The 23259-nt window shown below is 51.9% G+C and overlaps 1 protein-coding gene across 8 annotated transcripts in view; it reads right to left on the reverse strand.

Moving 5' to 3' along the window:
• Nucleotides 1–19676, reverse strand: part of ASPSCR1 (ASPSCR1 tether for SLC2A4, UBX domain containing) — a 36812-nt gene extending 17136 nt beyond the window's left edge. For 2 of the 8 annotated variants that reach the window (XR_011741839.1, XM_071816668.1), the window contains exons 1-8: nucleotides 19138–19676; nucleotides 18263–18318; nucleotides 17207–17318; nucleotides 12919–13019; nucleotides 7368–7425; nucleotides 6496–6569; nucleotides 5217–5646; nucleotides 1386–1525 (exon numbers count right to left, since the gene is read on the reverse strand). Coding sequence is in view for 7 of the 8 variants with exons in the window: in XM_071816668.1 (XP_071672769.1) it covers nucleotides 1386–1525; nucleotides 5217–5646; nucleotides 6496–6569; nucleotides 7368–7425; nucleotides 12919–13019; nucleotides 17207–17318; nucleotides 18263–18318; nucleotides 19138–19305 (1139 nt within the window). In the remaining variant the exon portion in view is untranslated. Of the gene's footprint in view, nucleotides 1–1385; nucleotides 1526–5216; nucleotides 5647–6495; nucleotides 6570–7367; nucleotides 7426–12918; nucleotides 13020–17206; nucleotides 17319–18262; nucleotides 18319–18387; nucleotides 18522–19137 lie in introns of those variants that run through there. The other 6 variants (XM_071816667.1, XM_065852068.2, XM_065852069.2 and 3 more) reach the window with 6 other exon arrangements.
• Nucleotides 19677–23259: the final 3583 nt, after the last annotated feature.

A 23259-nucleotide genomic window follows, 5' to 3' on the forward strand; every position in this document is an offset into this window, starting at 1 on the left:
GCACAAGGGATTACAAGCATCAGCAAATTTGGATATTAGGTCTTTTTCTGAGGGGGTCGTATTCCAGTAACCCCCAACCGAATGATCCTGCATCTGTACCACTAAATACTCCAGAGCCACAAGCAGCAGAGTAATTTTCAGGCCAATCTGTACTCATGTGGATTTCAGTGGCCTGTGGGCAAAAAAAATATCAGTTCTAAGTAAAAAGTTCAGCTGAGACTTGGTTAGTGTAAAGTAGGCTGTCCCCAGTCTTGGAGAACGCTTGTAACGCTTAAAGGCATGCTGTGATCCACTTGAAACTAAATACAGTCATGGAATTATTTTATTTAAGGAACATAGAGACAGCAAAACGCTGTTGTAATAGGGGGGCTAGGAGGACAGTAAAATCATGACTATTTGACAGCAAGCTACTTGAACAGCCAGATGCACAGTTGGTCCAGTTTCCTACGCTTCTTCACACTCTCTGTGTGTTCCAAACATCATCATGTCTTGCTTTCCAGCTAAGTTCGATTTTGCTTTATTTCTCTTTCAGTAATGTCCCAGAGTTTGTCTTTTCTGATGAGGTCTAATAAGAGGTTCATTCTGTCGCTTAAAATACATGGTGTTTCTTACTGGCTGAAACCGGCACTAGCTCGCGCTGGCGGGAGCTCCCGGTGCGAGGCTGGACCATCGCGGCCGTGTGCGCCGCGTGTGCCGCGTCCTCCCGTGCCGGCGGCGCGGCCCCGGCTGCCCCGGCAGCTGCGGGGGGCCCAGGGTCGGGCTGGAAGGGCCTGGAGCGACCCGGGCTTGGGGGACCTGTCCCTGCCCACGGCAGGGGGTGAAACTACACGATCTTTAAGGTCCCTTCCAACCCAAACCACTCTATGATTCTATTCATTTGTCCATCACAAGTTTCAAACTCCATCCACTTAATTCCTAATAGCCAATGTGAAGTCAGATAGCGGGAGGGAGGAAGGGAGATGGGGTGTTAAGTGGCTTCAAATATCTCCTTGAAATGCAAATCACTGGAAGAAATCTTTCCCTGAATCCTTTCTCAGTGAGGGCCCATCCCTGATTAGCTTGCGGTTCTCAGTAAACTCAGCACCACGCAGGCACTGCAGACGCTTCATGACAAAATTTTCAACATCCACATGAAACAGTTATCCATGCACAAACGCTCAACCGGTTCACACAAAAACACAGGTTCTGTCACAGAAACAGGACATCGCCCTTGAACTCCAATGGCATAAAGGGCAGAGATTTCTAGTGGTGATCGTTAATTTATTAATTGCACACCCAGTAACTTATGCACAACCCTTCACCCAGAGATCACAGCCAGCTCTGGGTGCGCAGCCACTCTGCTCAACAAAAGAGACGCAGCAGCCTCCATCACCAGCAGAACTTGCCTCTCGCTCTGCAGCTGCGCCAAACGCTTCCGTACGTCGTCCACCGTGACTTCAAAGAACTCGTCAGGAAGCTCTTCTGGGCCAGCAGGAAGCGGCTCCAGCAGATCAGGGTGACACACCAGCGCCTCTCGTTCTACCAGCTGCAGAACAAAAAGAGCTTCCATAAGCCTTAAACGCATTGCCTTGCTACGACGCTCCTGAAAAAGTACAAGCACAGTATTTGCAAACTCATTGACTGGAGTGACTCAAGTACACAAGAGGAAGTTACACCTATTGGCTCTTGAGCAATTCAAACTTATTAAATCAGAGAAATGTTTCAATGCACAAAGCCTGAAAACAAACACAATAGTGTACTGCAGGCTACAGCCAGCCGCCAGCCCAACCGGGCTCTGTGAGCAAACCCGATGCCCACTTCTCCTCCCCTTATTCCCCCATATATTCTTCCAACCCTAATTAATGCCCCAATGTTCTCCATCCATTCTACTGCTCATCAGGCACGTGCCCCTTGGGAACAAGAGTCTCCCTCAATTGTCAACAACGACAACACAAATTACAAGGCAACGTTCACTCTGCTTGTGGGCACTAAAGGGTAATTTAAGAAATTAAAAGAGCGAGGTTGTGTGGGTGGGACCCTTGGCTACTTTTAGAAAGTTGAGCGGGGTCAGCTCTAACTAGCGGGTGAAGGAGCCTGATTGCAGCTTTCGTGGGGCTCAGAATGCCCAGTGCTGCAGGAGCCATCCCGGGAAAGGGGCCACTGCACGGCAGCCCTGACCCCCCCACTGCACGGCAGCCCTGACCCCCCCACTGCACGGCAGCCCTGACCCCCCCACTGCACGGCAGCCCTGACCCCCCCTGCACTGTGAAGGGTGCCAGGATCCGATGGAGAGAATCCCACTGTCTGCATTAGCAAACCCTACAGTCACCATTTAGCATCGGTTCTAACAGCACTTTAGCACTGGTCCCCACCCCAGCCTGAGGCAGGCAGGTGAGCTGAGGAGAACTTGTCTCATTTTAGGTGAAGCAGTGGCTGTTGTGCCTTCCACAGGAGCAAACTCTCCCTGCAGACCCAGCTCCTCCCCAGCACCTCAGGGACCCCTAATCCCCCGGGGAATCTGGTGTAACGTTACCTTCTAATAATTAATGTTCTGACATCAAAGTCAGCATGCAGCTGTCTGTAAACCATCTTTAGCCCAAGAAAGGAAGGGACGCCGGCACAGATTTTATCCAGCCTCTCTTCAGCTTCAAAAACCACACACAGGCAAAGCATTAATGGGAAGATTCTTTTACAAAAATGGACCTTTGATGTTTAAAAATAATTTGTTTTGTTTTGGGGTTTTTTTTCCTTGGTTCTGAAAAGGGACAAAAAGCAGATGCCATGTGGCTGCTCTGCTGTTGCTGCTGGGAGCTCGGAGAGCGGAGGATGGCAGGAATGGAGGAGGGAACAAAATGTAATCAATCAGCAGCAAAAGCAGCAGAGATCAAAGGGCTCGAAAGCAGCAGTCAGAATCACATGCTGTTTAACACAAGGGCAGAACCCCCCCGACAGAATCTGCAGCTGCTCCCAGAGCTGAGCGCTGGCTCCAGAAGTGCCGCCGCGCGGTTTGAGCTGGACCGCGGCTCTGAGGACAACGCAGCCACCAGTCCCTGGGCACCGCTCCCCAGCCGGTCCAGCAGCACGGCCCCAGCTGAGCCCAGCAGCACGGCCCCGGCCGAGCCCAGCAGCACGGCCCCTTGCTGAGCCCAGCAGCACGGCCCCGGCCGAGCCCAGCAGCACGGCCCCGGCCGAGCCCAGCAGCACGGCCCCTTGCTGAGCCCAGCAGCACGGCCCCAGCTGAGCCCAGCAGCACGGCCCCTTGCTGAGCCCAGCAGCACGGCCCCGGCCGAGCCCAGCAGCACGGCCCCTTGCTGAGCCCAGCAGCACGGCCCCTTGCTGAGCCCAGCAGCACGGCCCCGGCCGAGCCCAGCAGCACGGCCCCTTGCTCAGCCCAGCAGCACGGCCCCTTGCTGAGCCCAGCAGCACGGCCCCGGCCGAGCCCAGCAGCACGGCCCCTTGCTGAGCCCAGCAGCACGGCCCCAGCCGAGCTCAGCAGCACGGCCCCAGCCGAGCCCAGCAGCACGGCTCCACGCCGGGCCCCAGCCGAGCTCAGCAGCACGGCTCCACGCCGGGCCCCAGCCGAGCTCAGCAGCACGGCTCCAGCCGAGCCCAGCAGCACGGCTCCACGCCGGGCCCCGGCCGAGCTCAGCAGCACAGCTCCACGCTGAGCTGTAGCCCGTGAAGTGATAAAATGAGTTCTGTCTCCTCAGCTAGCACACAGAGAAGTGGTGAAGAAAACCACTGCAAACCTCGCGCTTCTTCGTTCCCTTTTCAGACACAACTGAAACTCCTTTCCGAATTCCTCATAGGTGAGAGCGCAATTGAAATAACACATTGGACTGCACAGATCACCTGGCCTGCTCTCCAGTTCTCCACGCGCAGGGTCTGTTCCAAAAGGTTAAATAACAATGATTAGATGGACCCAAATGTGTTTCTAATATACTAAAACATTCACCACTGGGTTGGCAAGGCCTCTTTCTGCTGCATTTGTAACTGCTCCAGAGCGCTTCCAGGTCTGGATTCTCCTCCTACACAACTCAGAAACTCATCAAGAATGAACTGCAACCACAGAGAAGTCAACCAAGGTAGAACCTCTGCATCAACGTGAGAGCATACACACAGTCCTGCTGAATTCCTTCTGGACCCAGCTCCTGCTGAACCTCTCCAGGCACCCGTCGCCACCCCGGCTCCCGCTGCTCAGGGCGCGGCTGGGGCCGCGGTCACACACGGTGCAGCCACAGGACGGCGGGGAACGACCGAGGGAGCTCCGCACGCCAACCCAGCCCGAGCGACAGCGTGAGCGCGGAAGGGCAAGGCAAGAGAGCCCCAGATGTGAAACTCCCAATGCACAATAATATGGAGTAAGTTACGAATGTAATGCCCCCGTACTTCATTTTACGCGGCTTGCCAGCCGTACAAGCCTTGCTGAAGGTGTTCGATCCGTGCAGCTACCCTACGGAACGTGCTGGCGTTCAAAGGCTGGCCTGGCACGGCACCGTGGCACTCCGGCTCTGTAAGGCACTTTTCATTTTGACCAATACAGTTTTACTTCAGAGGCACCAACAATGAAGACAGATGTGCAATTTGTCTTTCTGGGAAAAGGGTCTGAGAGACGCAGGCTTCATTTTAAAAGCAGGATATTTTAGACTAAGACAGAAACCACTTTTTTTTATGCAAGCAGAAATAAAGAAGGAAAAGGACAGGTTTCTGCTTCACCTGCAACACTACGAAGATTAAGACTCCCAGGTCCAGACCACTTTTTTTGTTGTTTTTGGTTGGTTTTTTTTCAAATATTAAACCAATCTCCACTCATCTTTAGCAAAACTACCGAGCAGACAGCAATATTTAGGAGACAGATAAGCACCCAGGGCTGAGGTGACAAAGTGGGCACTTGTTCAACACATCTGCATGGAGTTTGAGGTGCTCCTGGACTGCGGTTTTAGCGCAGCTGTGTTGCCTCCATGGGAACCCCAACAAGGACACCCCAGGCTTCAAAGCTTTGCTTGCCGCTGGACAGCAAATTCTTCACCTCCCATCCTTCATATTTCCCGCAGTAAACTGTCCAAAATGCAGTACTTCCCCACGAACTCTGGGCAGAGCTGCGGGTCACTAAGGCACCTGGCCCTACATTATGGGGGAAAAGTCTTCAACATGGAAACATCTTTTTCCTCGTAGGAACTCAGCCTCAGGCGAGGCAGGATAAAAAAAGCCCTCATTGCAAACTGAATTTCCCTTACCTGTTCTTGCTCCTTTTGCAGTTCTTGGCTGTTCTTAGACTTCTTTGGCTTAGAAGGGCCTCCAGGGCTGGAAAAAGTTGTTGGCAGCTTTGAAGATGGCGAATCTAACCCATCGGCTACAGCAGAGTTGCCCAGACGCTGCCCATCTCCAGAGAAGGGGATGAACGGGGCAGCCTCCGGCTGTGAGGAAGGCCACAGTTCCTCCAAGCTGCCATGGGATTTTTTAGCCACGTCTCGCGTGTCTGTGCGGCTGCTCAAGGACACGGCCACATCCCCACGCCCCGAGTCCTGCGGGAACGCGTTTGCTGGAGGCACAGGCACATCCGCGGCTCCTCCGGAGGGGCCCGGCCCCGCCGCCGGCTCCTCACGCTGCTCCGCGGCACCCGCGGCCTCCTCCCCGCCGGGAGAGCGGCATTTCTTCATGACGACTCTTGGTGAAGACAACAGAAGAGACAAAACCAAAATTAGTTACCCTAACAGCACCGTCCTCCCCATTTTCAACATGACCATGACACAAAGAAGACAGCGACACTCAAATATACCCCTAATTTGATTATTTGCTTCTTCCAGACACTCCAGTTGCTCTGAAGTTAAGGGTGGGGGTCGGGTGTCTGTGCAAAAACACAGAACAGGAACTACCTGCCTCCTACGAAGAAAACTGCCGTCCAGCAGGAACCAGCAGGCAGCTGCAGAGCACAGCTCCGAGTCCCCCGCGCACCCTGCGCTGAGCCAGCTGCGGTCACGGAGCCGGCCGCGGGTCACGGAGGCGGTCTCGGAGCCGGCCTGCATGGAGCTGGCCGCGGGTCACAGCGCCGGCCTGCACGGAGCCGGCCGCGGGTCACAGCGCCGGCCTGCATGGAGCTGGCCGCGGGTCACAGAGTGGGCGCCACCGTCCCCACCTCGCCCTGCGAGCAGGCAGCAGGTGTTTAATGCCCGAAATGCAAAGCAGGGAAGAACAAAGCGGGAGGTGATTGTCCAAACGGACTCTTAATTTTGAATTGTCTGCTTCACTCACGGGAGAATTAAAAAAAAAAAGAAAATAAAAAGACGCAAACAAGCCCCTTTAATCTGCACGAGTGGCCAGTGCCAGCAGCTGCAGCTGTGGGAAGCACATCTGGGCAGCAGTTTCAGATAAACAGGCAAATGCAATAATTACTGTGTGCTGCAATGTTTGCCTTTTTGAACTTTTTCGTGCCTTATTTTTTGGTATTTGAAACAAAACAAATTCACTACCGGAGTGGAAAGGAAAAACAAGAGGCCCAAGTTTGCTGCTCCCAACCTGATGATGGCACTGCCGCCGGTCAGGCCGAGCGACCTCAGCGTTGTCTTCTCCAGGGCAGCTTTTCCCGATATCTGCAACAAAAACAGAGCAAAGCAATTATGGCAACTGCCTCCTGCAGAGCATTTGAAGTGCTCTTTCTGCAAAGAAGCCTGTATCAAAACAAACACCACGCAGCACCAGACACAGCTCAAAACACAAGCTCTCTGCAGTTGGAAATGAGACCTGGACCCATCTCTATTCACCTGTACTGCTTTACAAATTAACTTATTAAATGATCTCAAGGGAGGATGACCTACAGATATTGCCCCCAGGTCGGATTTAACCTCAGCAAAGCATTATTTTTGTGTCAGAAGCGAAACCACAGGCAACACCTCGGAGCCGAAAGCCAGTCCCCCTCATTACGCACACCTCCCATCTGCTCCTAGTGACCCTGCCGAATAAAGATCGTCTGTCCACAGAGGTCAGTGGGAAAAGAAGGGACAGCCCGGGAGAGCAGATCCCATAATACGCACATACAAAATATCAAACAAAACATTAATAGCAAAAGATCAAAACACAGAGAAAAGCAAATATTTATTAAAATGAAACCACTGTTTTGACTCTGGCTTTAAAAGAAGTTGGAAAGAAAAACACAAACAGATCATTGAGCTCATTTTATGGACTTGGAGGCCTAACCGGCCCAGGGTTACGTTCCAAAAGAGCTTTTTTCCATGCGGACACGTCATGCTTTGAAAAGACCAACATTCTTCTACTTCCCCTCTCAAGAAAGTTCAAAAGTAACACTTTCCAGGTTGGAAAACAGAGCTGAGTTTTTCTTATTTTTTCGGGACAGAAGGAAAAAAGACAGTTAAGAGGACTTGCTGACTTACCTCATCTCGCATGTAAACACAGACCGGAGAGAATTCGCCGTGCTGTTCCATAAACTGCCTGCAATAAAGAGCAAAACACTGCAGCATCTGTACAACAGCCCGCCCTCCAAAACCAACGCCGAGCAACAGCAAGGAGCGCAGTTACCCCGCAGATCGCCCTGCACCTTCCTCCAGCAGCAGCCATTGCACCTACGGAATCAGCACCAGACACCAGGCACAGAACCCGCTGCAACGCGTTCACTGCTCCTTGAACACGGCCCCCAAAGTTCAAAAACAGAGGAGAATTCATTAAAGTTACTTCTGAAGTGAGTTGAGCTTACTCGATACATTTGAGTACATCACCCTCCACGTGCTCAGCACCCGACCTGGAACGTGACTTAATGATACTCGCTCCTTTCAATCCCTTATCTAAATTCAATAGTTTATTACAGTTTGGACTGTACTTCCCTTGGGGACAGGTCAGTTTCTTTCCATGTATGCATAGCAACAAACAGAATTAAATACTGCTCTAAAGCAAATAATCTGAGGACAAAGAATTCGCCTGTCTTAGTGTCAGACAAATTAAAAAAAGGAAAGGAAGAAACAGAAGAAACTTTCAGATTCTGGAGACCAGGGCCAAAACGAAGCCAAATGTAGCAGGGGAAACTCCAAAACAAAAGGTGAGAGAGTTGAACCAAGATATTCCCATGAACACAATGAAAGCTGATGGGATTCACCCTTCTCCGGAGTGCTCCGGTAGCTCTCGTTAGCACGTTCTGCCCTGAGCTTGTTGTCGCTGCACCGGGACACCCCACAGTAACAAGCTGTACGAACCATCTGCACGGCAACAGCTGTTCTGTCGCCAAAAGCAAAGCAGCTGAAGTTCTTCCCCATGGGAAACTCCCTTGGTCCGAGTGCTCTCTGCAGCCCAGGCTCGGGGAAACGGCTTCTCCCTGCCTCACCCCACCAGCAACAACCGCCCGTCACCTTGGGTGACTTGACGAGAAACCACCTCTGCAAACCAGCCCATGAACACCCCTGACAGCACCGGTGGGCGACACGTCCCGTCCCGAGGCCTCCGGCGAGGGGCCGAGGCCGGGCCCTGCAGCCACGCTGCCCTTCCCCCCCGGCACACCCGCGTTTGCCGCTGAGCTCACGGGAGCTCTGCAAACGGCTCCTGGGTCCTGCGAACGGCTCCCGGGTCCTGCGAACGCTCGTGGCCTCTGCAGTGAACCTCGCAGGATAAACAAACCTGCGGGACCCTGGCAGCCTGGAAAAAAGTCCAGTATTTTTTGCTGGAAATTAGAAGTTTCAGGAAGATATTTCTACGTCAGTCATTTCTCTGCATTGTCTGAAGTTCTGCAGTGGCAGTCACAGCCACACATTCTCCTAAATAAATTGACAAAACATTCAACTTGCTGTCCAAGTGTCACAAAACTTAAGCAGGAACTCAGAGTACAAAATGAAAGGAAATAGTCTTAAAGTTCCCGGAAAATTCATCAAGGACATGTACATTTAGGCTCAAAACTCAGCTTCGATGAAACAGCTGTAACCAGAAGTCACTCAGGATTGAGAGAGCCACCTGGAAAATCAAGATCCTCCCTCCCCGAGTCATCCTCAAGAGCGAGAGCACATCAAAGAGCTCCAGGATGTGGGGGAGCAAACCCTTCAAGCACAGACCAGAACCGAGACTGCCGAGTGGTTTAACTGTAGCAGTCTATCTCCCATCTTGATACCAAGGTTGAAACTAAAGCCTTTTTAAATAAAGCTGGCAACAGCATGGCGGTATGGGACGAGGTGAGTCACAACGGAACTGGGAAGCTCCACGGGAGTCAGCAAATCCAGAGTAGCCTGTCAAACCAGTCCTGAGGGCCAGGTCTGCTGTGGGGAAGGCAGGGGCTCAGACCCACTTCCAGACCAGCTGCACCAGCTCACCGGGGCTGGCAGTCCTGAGACGCCGCTCCTTCAGGACACTTGTGCCAGACGCTCGCTAAATCCTGTTCTGCGGAAAGCAACAGACACCCCCCGAGCATCCAAACTATTACATTCAAGTTGAGATTATAAAACAGTTAACTTCCATACTCAAGATGAACAACCAAAACAACACTAGAACAGGTCTGTCATCATTTGCAGTTCTGTAATCAGTCGTCCCCTGTCAAGCACGGAAAGTCGCACACAATGCTCTGCAGGAACAGAGAGGTAAAGTCTGTAACACAGAATGAGCATAACCTTGTGATTCCAGACCCAGGCTCCAACGTCCCTCACTCCTTTCCCAGCAATAACCCAGCTGAGTTCCTAAGGCCAACACTTGACGCTGAACGGCGGAACAAAACCTTGTCCCTTGATGGAAGCCTGGAACGAAGCAGACACTGCCAGCCCACCAGGGCAGGCTGCGTGCGCCAGGCAGCCCGGGACGGCGGGACATCCCTGCCTCGTTCACACAAAACATGAGGCACTGCTAAACACGGAGGAGACAGCACGGAATCACAGAAAAGACAGACAGAACAGCCCAGAGGAACAACAGCTTGAACCTGAAGTTGTCTGCCAGGAAAGGCGGATAATCACCACTCAGGAGAAGCCAAGGCACAACGTAACACACAGACCCACGGGAGAGGAAACCAGTCTAACCTGGTTTCATTCATCTTTACAAAACTGCTTTGTCAATTCAAGCAACTCTCCGGATTGAAGAACCTTCTAAAACGTATGGAAAATATCTGAACTTAATGAATGATGTCACAAAGGTAGTAAGGAGTCACAGTCATTGTCAAAACTGCCTTCACGTGTCCAGACTGCAACCCCTCCTGCGTAGAACGGCCCGCAGCGCGGCGGCACGGAGGAGCAGCAGCGGCCCCAGGCCTGGCGCTGGCCGTGCCTGTGCCCCGACAGCCCCGCAGAACGGGCTCCGGGCACAGATCGCCCACAGACTTATTTTTGCCTGACTCCTGAAAGCCGGCACGCTCCTCCTCCAGCTGTTAATCCATGACATGCATTCACTGCGGCAAGCACACACATCAAACACACTGTCATTTCTTTGATGTGCTGTTCCTCAGAAGGGGAACGGCAAGCAGACTAGATTCCTTCGTGTAGTGATCTGACAGGGCCTGTAAACATCTTGTGCAAGGGCTGCCGCACGCTGAGAGGAGGAGCAGCCTTACAATAGCTTCCAGACCTTCTTCAGACCCAATGAGCCAAGATGGATGCTGGAAACCCAGGGGAAATTCCAGTGGATTTAGAATACTTCCCCTCACGCACTCAGGGCAGCTGAGCATTCCAGGAAACCGTCTCCCATTGGAAAGTCAAAGGCAGGATTCAGCAACGCCAACAGCTACCTGACTAGCTGGTCAACTGAGCCAACACACGCCGAAAAGCGGCACAGCCCATGAGGTCTATATGGACGGCTATAGATCCAGCTTCTTCTGTCATGAAGTCACACACTGCGTGTTTGCTGCTTGTTGAACTCAACCAGAGATTTGCAAAAGTCTATCCAAACGTTTGAGTTCAGCTTCCAGAGGGCAGAAGAGAACAGCTGTGTCTTATGAACTGACATAATAATGCTTAGCACACTGTAGCAGTTAGGATATTAAAAAGAGCAGCATGGACACTATTAGTATTACAATAACCTGTAACAAGTAAAACCACTCCAAAGGAGCAAAATTATATAAAAAGCTAAAAATTTAAACCAAAGAAATAACTATCCAATGTGCAAGAAAGCCACATAAAGGCTATTTGTCACTGTCCATAATCACCACTCCCACCAGTCCAGCAGTTCCCAGACTGCAACGGGCGCTCTTCTCCTCCCAGAGGGACCCAGGACACAGTGAGGTACCATGTACGGCTTGATGATCCAAAACACCGAGTGGAAAAACTGACTTACACCCTTCCTACCCACCTGCTGCTTCCTCCTTTCGGATCCTTGTTTCCAGGCACACTACACTTCCGCTCATGACTGCTCGTGAAAGGCAACCCTTCACCGCATTAGGAAACTTCCCTACCTGTAAGGTATTGTTGGCAAAATAGTATTTCTAAGCTGAATCGGCTACATAAGCCAAGTCCTCACAGAGCTGCACAAGCAACATGAGGGGAGCTGGACACGAGGGCACTGACGGTCCAGTCCCTGCTGCTGCACAGAAGATGCCTCCAAGCCAGACTCCCTCCCTTGGGCCAGCACCAGTCACCGCTCTGGTTCGCCACGGGCCAGCCAGGGAGCGGAGCGGAGCTGGCAGGAAGCTAACAGCACAGCACCGGGAGGCTGGAAGAATCAGCTCCTTCACCCTGGAAACAGCTCCGGAGCAGTTCCAGACACAGCTCACCGCGCAGCCTCAACCAGGTAAGGCCAGGCCAGGACACCACTCCAGCCACGGTGGAGAACAAGCAGCTTTGAACTTCAGTTGCAGTAATTTACGCTAGCACATGTCAGTCTAGTACTAGCACTTACCTGCAACCAGCCACTACAGCTCAGCTAACAGGTGACAATCCATCATTTTGTATCCTGTGACTGTAGCCTAAAAGGCTGAGCTTACCTGATGCTACTGCAGCACCGGCCCTGCTGCTGACCACTCATTTCCAGCACCAGAGACTTGGAGACTTCACAAGCTTTGACACAGAGAGCCAATGTCCCTTTAGACCACTGCTTAACTAGTTGAGAAATTAACAAAAAGTGGTTCCAATTTGCACAATACTATAGCACAGCACCTGTACAGATGAGCAGGAGATTAAAACGCAACAGTGCAACTAGCAGAAGGTGAGTAATGTAAGAGAAAGAACAAGCTAGAAACACAGGACCTGAATAAAGGCATTTTAGCAAGAGAAAAGTAAAGCCAACTACAACAGAAAAAACAGAAACCTGAACATCCTGCTCGGAATAGAACGGCTGTCACAGCTTCACGGCTTCCAAGCCGTGGCACAAATAAAGGAACTGTCCTTGAAGAAAAGTTTATCAGCTTGACGTTTCAAAACAATATGGTATTTTTAAGTCAAAACGAAAGACAAAAGAAAGCACTGAACGTAGACCGGACTGTAATAAGATTTCTGGCCCATGCATATATTCAGTAAAGGTAAGACCATAAATTCTGACATTTAAACAGGATCTAATCGGCCTTTTAAAGATTCCACATTGACCTGCTGAGAGCTCCGGTCCTCCCTGAAGAACCTGCACACCCACAAGCCTCAAAAGCAACAGCAACTCGCTTAAGAACCCGCTCAACCACGTGGAGCCGGAGCACAGAAACACTGTGATGGAGGCAACCCGGCCGTGACCTGGCTTCAAACACGCCCGTGTAAGACAGGTGTGGGGACACATCTGTTACAGCTTCTTCCCAGCCTTAGCGGGTCGTCACCAGCTTACGCCCTGAACCAGGAGCGCTACTCCAGGACTAAAAAATAATAAGACGATTATGGAGCAGCAAATCTGAAAAAGCAAGGAAAGGCAAACGTCTGTGTTGTAAAGGAAAAACCAACATCAAATAAACGCAGATGCCACAAATCTGCAGGATCTAGCTGGATCACTGCTAACAACGAATTTCTGGCATGCAGAGATCCATCCAAACAAGCTCTTCCCCACTGCATTGCTCACCTGATCTCTGCAAAATGGCTGAGAAGTTCCCACAAAGTCTGCTGGCAGAAAAAGGTGTCGTGTAAACGGGAGCCATCGTCTAATTGCAATGCGATCCGAACCTACAGGGAAAACACAATTAATATTTTTCTTTTTTTTTTTTTTTATCTTTTTTCTCCGCAATTACTTTTTCCAATGCTTCAATGATCTCTCTACCCAAAAAAACATAACTTCCTTCTAAACACTTGCTGCAAGGGATTACATTAGCTAAAAATGCAGAGTATCCAAATTATTATTTTAGAAGTTAATATTTAGAATAGTTCTATTCTGCTATGCATACAAGTATTATATATTAAAATCTTACAAGTGACAGTGTCAAAACCCTACTGAAGTCGTGGTAGACAATGCCCACTGCTCTCCCCTCACCCACCAGGCCTGTCACTTTGTCACAGAAGCTTATCAAGCACAACAGCCCCTTGTTGAATCCATGCTGGCTACTCCTGATGCCCTTCTTGCCATTCCTGTGCCTGGAAATGGTTTCCAGGATGAGCTGCTCCATCAGCTTCCCAGGGATGAAGGCGAGACTGATCCACCTGTAGTTCCCTGCATCCTCCTGGCCCTTCCTGAAGACGGGGTGACATCTGCTTTCCTCCAGTACTCAGGTACTTCTCCCAGTCACCACGATCGATCAAAGACCATCAGAGCAGGTCTGACAGCTCCCTTGTGTCTCCCCCCAGGGCCCGGGGACTTGCAGATGCTCAGTCTTCTCAAGAGTTCCCAACCTGCTCACCTCGCACCAAGGGTACGTGGTCCTTGCTCCAGACTCTCCCGCTGCCCTCTGGGCCCTGCGATTCCCAAAGGCTGATTTTGCTACTAAAGACCAAGACCCTCCTGTCCCCGCCCACCACGCAGCCGCCCCGGCGCGCCCGCCTGGCTCCCCGTGCGCCGGAAGGGACGGCTCCCGAGCGCGGAGGAGCGATCCTCGAGCACCGACCTGCTCTCCTGGGCTCCTCTTCCCTGCCGCTTCCTGAACTGAAGCGTATTCAGATAAAGGCCCATGCAAGCATCCCAAGTAACGTGTCACCACGAGCAATTGAGATGTTCTGTCTTACACTAGCTGAAACTTTACAGCAAGGGTCTTCACAGCTATATAAAATGAATTCCAATAACCCAGACAGGATTGATGCAGCTGCATAAACTGTAACCCAGAGCTCTGTTGACTTATGTATTGATTTACGGAACAACTTCTCTCAGGCAGAACAAACAGTATGTTTGCACATCCACACCGAGAAACAACAAACACCGTGCAAACCTATCGGTGAGTTATTGAAGACCTAACCAACTACTGTCAGTCCAAAGAGATCACATGTGTGACTTGCAACTCACTAACGCTTCCTAACCACAAAACTCTGACATACAATTTCAGAGCAAATTAATCAAAAATCTCAAAAGGAATTCTGGACATTAAGTTACCAAGTTACCAAACACCTGCAGGAAAAGGCACAGGACAGCTAGCTGCCTGTTCTGGCAGACCTTTCCCAACATGGAACGTGGACTTACGTTCATCAACAGGCACTCATGCAGATCCTACATATTCTTCAGAGATTGCTACAAAAATAACAACAACAAAAAATCCAAGGCATTTCTAAAATGGACACACTGAGGACAGCCCTGGAGAACTTCAAACTCCTTATGGTTCCAAGGGAAAGATCCAGCAGCTGACCAAGAGATGAAGAACAGCAGAGCACTCCAGGTGCTATCTGCACCTTTCAGAGACTATTCACCTTGCTTTCTCAAAACGCTCTGTGAGAGTGTGTGAGAGAGAGGTGGGAAGAACCAGACACCACGACTTTGGCAATCGACCGTGATCTCCTGGGGATTATTTGTCATCCGCCTCGGCTGCCGCCAGGCCCCGCAGGGCTGCACACGCTGGTCTGCTGGAGACGGGAATTCTTCTACACAGAGGAAACAGTGGCATCGTCAAGAACCAGCCAACGGAATGGAGCCACTTCATCCCACCACGAACACAACCTCCCGGTTTCTCTGGTGCTGGAGACAAGGCTCAGACAACTCCCAGCTACAGCAGGGTGATGACAGCTGACATCACCATTCTATACGAATCCAGCTCAGAAATCCAAACTACCAGTTGCATCAGTTTTTGGGTAACAGTTCAAAGCTGAGCGTGTCACGAAAGTCCTCTTCAGTCAATTAGAAAAGCCTTTTTAAAACTCCCAGGCTCTACAAGAAATAACAGACCAGCGCCAACTGTCTTCTAAGTTTACAAACATACAAACAAAAGGCTAACAACACTGACACCAGAACTGTGCTGCTGGTACCCCTAGATCACCTGCCACCACAAGGGGAATTTGTTCCATTTTTCACTAAAGAACTGACTGACAGCAATCAATGATTCCTACATGTGAAATATTCTATTTTAAAAACATCAGACTTGCTGAACAAACTCATGACTTATCAAACCCCGCGTTCCGTTCCGCGGTAACCGCAGCACAGGAAGCACGCCTGCGCGTCACCGCGCCGACGGGACGGACAGGCCCGCAGCCCCCGCGCGCTGCTTGGCCCGCGCTGGCAGCAACGCCAGCGCCAGGGCAGCAACGCCAGCGCCAGGGCAGCAACGCCAGCGCCAGCCCGCACACGGAGTCACCCGGCTGTACCAAACTCCCGCAACACAACGCGAACTCCCTGCGGCAGGGAATTATTTTGGTCAATTGTATTTTGTACAAAGTATTTTCTTATACTGTCTGTAAAATTCTTCCAAGTGAGATCTCTGTTTCTCGTGACGGAACAGCAATTCTATTCAGACCGCACCCTTCACAAGCGTATTTGCTGCATCTTCTCAGCTCCATAAAATAGCAACAAGCAAGGGAAGGTTCACTTCTGTAGGTTCTTCTGTTGAAACACAACTGAACAGGAACAACATAAACTTCCATCAGCTCTTCTCTTTTGTGATCTAACGTAGTGATTCCACGTTACAGCCCCTCTCCGACGGTCCATCTCACCCTTTCTGATATGCTGCAAATATCTTCGTGGGGAAAAAAAAAAATACATAAAATCCCTGTTTACCTTCAGTACAATACCTCCCAAACGGGATGCAAACGTCAGATAAAGTCAGCACTTTACCGTTTTAATAGAAACATCTTCCTCCGTAAGACAAACTCCACACCATCACAACCTTTTTAACTGAAAATGTTAAGCAGATGCTACCCGTTTGCGGTATTTTTTTAACTAAACACGTCATTTCGAGCACAAACTTCTTTCTACCGCAAAGTCAGGAAGAAAACATTAGCGCCAAAACAAAGCACATGGAGGTTTTACAGAAAAAAACCATGGACACCAGTGACCCCCATAACCGGGCTGCACACCCACAGTGAGCTACAGCAGAGACCCCGAAACCTCCCCACACTACAAAGTCCACTTTTCAATGCACGTGTCAGGGTATGTTTGTGACAGCCCAGGCAACTGTCCACAACAACACACCATTAACACAACGTGGCTGCCAGAGAGCAAGAGATTAGCACTAACAGACCCAAAACTTCCACGAGAATTGAGAACGTGCATGTGGGGAAGCCAGTGAGAAGAGAGATGACTGTCACTGATATACAAATTTTCATTTCCAGGCTACCTAAATAAAATTATACGTCATTTTTGCCACATAAAATGTATATGCTCATTAACACCTATGCATTGTTTCTAAAACTATGCCTCCAGCTGTTACAACATGTATAAAAGATTTTTAAATCTCCTAAACGTGACAATAATTCCTCCGGAACAGGGCATCTGCAAGCCCGGTGCAAAGCATACTACACAGGGGTGCTCAGGAACTGCTAACGCAGCACACGTGACAAAAACTCTAAAGCTGTGTAACAAAGCGTGAACAGCAATGCTGGGAAAGAAGAGAATCCTGTAAGAACTGGAAATTATAGTCAAAATCCATAGGCAGACAACAGCAACTGAAACAGAAATCAGGAAAGGGAACCAAGTCGGTAGCTCAACTGCTGATCAAAGTCATCAGCGATGTTTACCGTCTTCCACACCCATGACTACCAGCCTTCCAGCTCCCCAGAGGCTCCGCCTGTCCCCCCGCACGCAGCTCCAACCACAGCACCACGCAACGGCAAGGACTTCAGGCTACTACACGAGCACCTTGCGCCACACCTGAGCCAGTCTGTGGGTGGTCTTCCACTCCGGCGTGGGCCATGCCTGACCCACTCCAGCTCCTGCGACCCAACCAGATCATACCCAGCAAGGCTGAGAACGGAACGAATCGGGTCACGCTGTGCAACGAACGTACCGTGCTGCCGGTGCCCGCTCTCCCGGAGACTGGCACCATCTCCAGCTTGGCATTGTTGGGCAGTCTGGCAAACCTCCACTGCAACGAGAGATCCAGCACGCTCCTCTGGAACCTGAGGAAGAACACAGCCCATGGGGACACCGGGAACCACCCCGTGCACCTGCAGATCGCCTCAGAGACCGGCAACAGCGCAAAGTCCAGGCACTGAGCAAGAGAAGGCCGACCAGAAGCCATGGAGCATGATTCAATAATGCACAACTGGTAACTCAGAAAAGAATCATTAAAAAGAAATCATTCTGCATACCAAAAAAGCTGCAGTCTGTAGAGGTCACAGAAAAAAAAATTCTCAAATATATGTTCCTTCTCAGGCTTCAAGAGATAAACAGCAGCTGAGCACATATACAGCTCTGGTGTTCACTTTTACATAAAAACGTACTTTTTCTTTCTTTCCTTTTGTTTTAATTGCCACTCTGACAAATAACCTCTTGGTTGTGTTACTGTGAAGCAGGGGAGAGCCCTGCCTGTCTGAGCTGGCGGAGGCACGCGTGGGGAGGGAAACTTCGCGGAAGTTACACAGAAACTCAGTGTGGCCCCCAAAGGCGAAGGGAACTCGGCACAGAGAAACGAGGAGATCGTGGAACAACACGACCCCCGCGGGCCCCTCTGCCCGGGGTGACCACGGGTCAGCTTCTCGTGTGCTACCAGGCGAGGCCCAGGTCGCTGTGACACGGGCTGGAGAAACGACCGACCCGGGCGGGCAGCTGCGGAGCCGGGCCCCTCCGGACACCCACCCGCCACACCCGCGCTGACCGTGCCCCGGCCCGGCCGCGCTCGCTGCCGGACGGGCCGCGGGGCCCACGGGCGGGCAGCGCCACGGCCCCCGCCGCGCCCGGGCCTCGGGGCGGCCCTGGGGCCGCGGGCACCGGCAGCGCCGGGCCCCGCCCGGCCGGGAGCAGCCGCGGGCGGGCCAGGCGGGGCCTCTCCCGGCGCCGCGGCGCGGTCTCCGGCTGGGCGCACACACGGGCCCAGGCCGGGCCGTCCGGCGGTGAGACTCACTTGAGGCCGTACTCGCCGGGGCTGCCGCCCTGCTTCCTGCAGACCTCCTCGAGGATCTGCGGAGAGAACACAGGCGTTAGGGCCGGCCCCGCCGCGCCCCCGTGCCGCCGCCGCCCCGGACCCACCTGCAGCAGCACCGTGCCGGGCCCCACCCGCACCGTGACCCGCCGCCCGCTGGGGGCCAGCACCGACACGGCGGCGCCCCCCCCACCCGCCGCCGCCATCTTCCCTCCCGCGCGGCCGGGGCGGAGCTGGGCCCGGGGCCGGCCCTGGTGCAGCCCGCGCCCCGCCCCGCCGCGCAGGGGCCCGGGGCCCAGGCCGCGCTTGCCTGGCCCGGGTGTGCGGGGCGCTCGCGGCGGCGCCGGGGCGAGGTCGGGAGCCGCGGGACGGGAGCGGCCGCGGCAGCGGGGACGCCCCGGCCCGCCCGGGGACGCGCCCGAGGCGGCTGCGGGACCGGCCCCCGTGGAACAGCCGCCGGCTCTTCCGTTGGGCTCCGTGTGTGATGCTCGGCCACCTGACTCGCGGGGAAGTACCCGGGCTGACTCGCTGTACCCGCGCGGTGGCTCCGCAGCTCCCCGCGGAGCACGGGCCCCGGCCGGGGCTGCGGCCGCGGCCAGAAATCGCCCCTCCGCTGGGAGCTTTGGCAGCGCACCGAGCCGCGACGGCAGCGGGAGCTCGGAACGCTCCCGCGGGTGCGGGACAGGGGCTCCCGGGAGGAGAGTAAAAGCGGTTGCGGCACCCGCGCTCCGGAGCGGGCAGCTCGGCGCGCCCCGCCCGGTCCAGGCCGCGCGCAACCGGGACAGCGGCGGCAATCCCGCTGCTCCGAAGGACGTTTCTTCCCGCCACAGCAGAGAAACGCGCGCTGGGCACCTCACCATGAGCGTCGCAGGCTCAGCCGGGACGAACGTTGAGCTGCGCTTCACGACAGCGTTTCTCAGGGATTTTATTTCATCTGTGAGCTTCCTCTTCGGCCCCAGCACCGCTTTTTCAGTGACAAAGGCATTCTCAGAGATTCGACTACAGTCTGTTTTGTTTGCTATCATAAGAAAACTTTTACTTTGGGTAACCACTGGAATTTATTTAGCCTAAGTTGTTACCACATGCCAAATATTTTCTCTACTTCTTCTATATTTATCATATATGTTAAGCTTAAGTCCCCACCACCACCCCCAGTGCCCACAAAAATGTCTGCTTTGCTTGGCTTACGAAGGAGAAAGATCCTTTTAAGGAAAGACACTTTGTAAAGATAACACGTGCTCGTTTTTTACCATATCAGCGTGTGCGAGAAGGGAGAAAAAGAAGAGGGTGGGAATTTTAATGATGGAGAGACATCCCCTCGCTTACGCGTGTGGATTCCTGAACCCACACAACCGCACAGCTGCTCAATAAGGTGTAGCTATACTAATAAAGGATTTCCTGGTGTATACTGCATTGTTTAAAAATAACACTTAGAATGTCTTTACGTTTGTTCGTTCAATTGGGAAGTATTGTCACATCACTCATACGGCTGCAGTGCTCAGGACACTGGCGTCCCAGTCCACGTCTGTAATTCCTAAACACATCTAAATGGTTCCAGTCGGTGGCCGTTACTTTCAGAGCTGGGACGGACAAGGGATGTGTATGTACAGCCAACTGTATGTACAACCACAGAAAGGCTGATGAGCAACTTCTGTCCGTATCAGCTGAATGACTTCCAGTCGTATGTCAATACCCTGTAAGTTGTCTGTGTGCAGTTTTTTTCTTGCTACTTTAGCTAAGCAGCTACAGAACTTTGTGAATATAATAATGAGAGCTCTGTATGGAGGTGTTATCACCTTCCTCCTTCTACTTGTCAGTTCTCGGCTTAGGTAGCAAAGAACCCTGTTCATACTCTGAAATCCAGCATCGCAGAGGAGGTCGTGGATTCCCATCCTCCCGAGGACGCTCTTTTCGAGCATCGCAACCAGAACGGCGACACCGGCTCCCGCACGGCGATCGGAACACGACCTCTGATGGCAACGGGAACAGCAGCAGAGCAGGGTGCTCTGCGATTTTACTTTCCCCAGTATCAGCTGCCAGTTTTCACCAATCTGCATCTTCTAGACTTCCTGAGTCAGAGGTTGTGTCTTCACGTCTGATCTTATCTGATGCATTTTTCTTGCATCAACTTGCCCAGCCGTGTTTTGACCCCATCTAAGCTTTTGGCATCCACGCGATCCTGGGGAAATGGATGCCGCAGTTAGGTTGTGCTGTATGACACAAGTACTTAATGTTGTTTGGTTTAGAGCTTCTTCCTTGGTGTTCCCAGGTCTTATTAAGAAACAATCATTAATCATTCTCTGTTACCATCTCTGTAACATTCACAAGTCTAGAGACATATTTCTTATAATTCCCTACCTTTCAAATTGCCTTTTGCTGTAAAACATGTCAAGAGGCATGAGGACTCAAGGGCAAGATTGTTCTGAAAGTTTTCACACTTCTGCCTACAAAGGGTGCAACAAATATCCACGGTCTGCAGGTCATTCTTGGTGTTCGAAACAGGGTAGAGATCCAAAACTCTGCGAGTATCTGACACAGAGTTAAGGTAACCTGTCCTTCCACTAATTAATACCTTCACAGAAAGCATGAAGAAACAATCAAAATGGTTATGTTAACTGCAGTGATCGTTCAGCTACTGAGGTGGAGCAGCCATTCAGTTTTAAAAGATACATGTTGGGTTCGTGGAGCCCCAAAACTGGTCTTGTTTCTGGATGGGGGTAGCTCCTGTTTGATGTCTGAAGCAAGCAGCTGTTTCCTATTTTGCATTTGAAAGTGACACATCCCGTAAAGAAATGTTGCTCCTGTTAAAAAGACACCGATGTAATTTGAGCTGAATATTTCCAAGTTGTGGGATTAGAGAGATGAATCTAGTTTTTAATGGCATGTCATAATCAGAACGTTGCATGGGGGTTAAGGGTCACATTTCATACCCAGAGCCACTTCTCATCTCAAATATTTATCTGAAATTAGAAGCATCAGGAGAGAAAGAAGGGGGAGGTTACCACAACCTGGAGTTCATTACAGTGCTACAAAGAAAGAGGAGCTCATTAGGGAACAGCTGAAAATACCTTCAACAATTGGGATTTCTGCCACTGTCAGGATCAAGAGGACGCCTGAAAACCTGCCAGGTGAGCCTCAGCACAACAACGTCCACCGTGCCGAAAGCTCCTCAGAAATTGCATTTCATTAGTGGTTACAGGGAACGAACTGCAGAACGACCCTTCTCTGAAAGCACCTTTTGGGCAGCTAGCACTTTGCACTGGGTACATATCCCTGGCGTTAGGCACTTCTGCATTCTGCCACAAGCCAGCACAGAGAATAATGCTAATTTGCCTATTGATAAAGCATGGAAACCCACCTTCCTTTTTTTTCCTTTCAAATGGATAGAAGATTAACTGTGAACACCCAAAATATGATAAAGAACCACAGTTACTTATCACAGTAACCATGATTCTGAAAAGTGGTTCCCCTGTCTGCACTGGCAGTACCTGGTACTGACCCTGGGGACGCTGGAGGGGGCGCTTCCCCCCGGCCACGAAGGTGCAGCAGGGTGAACAGGAGCCCGGGTGCCCTGCCAGCTCCTCTGACCCCACTGCTGATGCCAGGAAAGACAGCGCTGGCACCACTGTGCCCAAGCAGCGTCTGTCCCATGGCGAGGGCTCTTCTGTGGGGCAACTTACACCACAAACACACTTTGGATCGACCCAAGAAACAAGCCAGGGAAGTGCAGCGGAGCCAGGGCTGCAGAGCTGGCACTGAGGGGACCTCCCTGGGGCACCAGTGCTGGCACCGAGGGGACCCCGCCAGGGCACCAGTGCTGGCACTGAGGGGACCTCCCTGGGGCACCAGTGCTGGCACAGCGCTCCGGGGGATCCTCTCATTTCCAACAGGGTAACATCAAGGGGGCAAGTCCTGGAGCTGCCCTGGTCCTGGTGGAGCACGAGGGAAGTTCAAACTGTCTTATTTGCTATTGGATAGCACAGTCCAACATGCTTCAAGATACAGAACTGAAGTACATTGGGACATACTGGAACATATTATGCAGGATATTTCATTTTGAAAAGCATTACATGAAACCAGCATCTCCCTTAACATAATTCCTAGTCATTCAAAATTTCTCACTGGCCTCCTACGTGTCGTACTCCCAGCAATAAAAACGCCGAATCCTCAGTGCCTGGAGCAGGAGTTCGAGTCTCACAGCTTTCCCTGAGCTTCCCTGCACAGTGAGCCCAACCGCCCCAACGAGCCCAACCCCTCCAGCGAAGGGTGGCTCTTACCAAGAGATTAAAGCTTAGCGAACCTCTCGTGATGAATGACAGCATTATAAAATCATCTAAACTCTGTGTGCACTTTGATGTTCTCTGAAGTTCAATACGTCAAAGAGTTAAGCTCTACCAAATTTAGATGTCTACAAGTAAGAAAGCTTACTATTTTAAGATTATTCTATTTTCACCTTTTCTCATCCCAGATAGATTACATTTCCTGGCAAAGACAGACTGTTCCCCTGCTCCTCTGTGGAGGGCCATTGAGGGGCATGAACTTACCGTTCTGGTGTCTAAACAAAGATGACGGTATTCAAAGCATAGCATTTTCTCTGTTTTTCCTGTTTCTCTGTTTCTAATACCAAGGTCTGCAATAAGGACAGAGCTTCTGTGACATTCCTCGCTCTCACAGATGCCAAGCACTGTGGTAACATGGCTTTTTCTCCAGGATTCTTTTTGCAATCACTGGAAATGTCCAAACACCTGGGAATAACCAGGTAGAGCTCCTGGGGGGGAGGGAACCTCATGAGCTGCCAAGAGCACCAAGGCAAAGACCCCCGCGGCGCGAAGGCTGCGGCCGGCCCACCGCGCAGGGCCGTGCAGAGCCGGGCAGAGCCACGCAGAGCCGGGCAGAGCCGCGCAGAGCCGGGCAGAGCCGGGCAGAGCCGGGCAGAGCCGCGCAGGGCCGGGCAGAGCCGCGCAGGGCCGGGCAGAGCC

The sequence above is a fragment of the Patagioenas fasciata genome, chromosome 18 (genome assembly GCF_037038585.1).
Source record: "Patagioenas fasciata isolate bPatFas1 chromosome 18, bPatFas1.hap1, whole genome shotgun sequence".
Classification (NCBI taxonomy): domain Eukaryota; kingdom Metazoa; phylum Chordata; class Aves; order Columbiformes; family Columbidae; genus Patagioenas; species Patagioenas fasciata.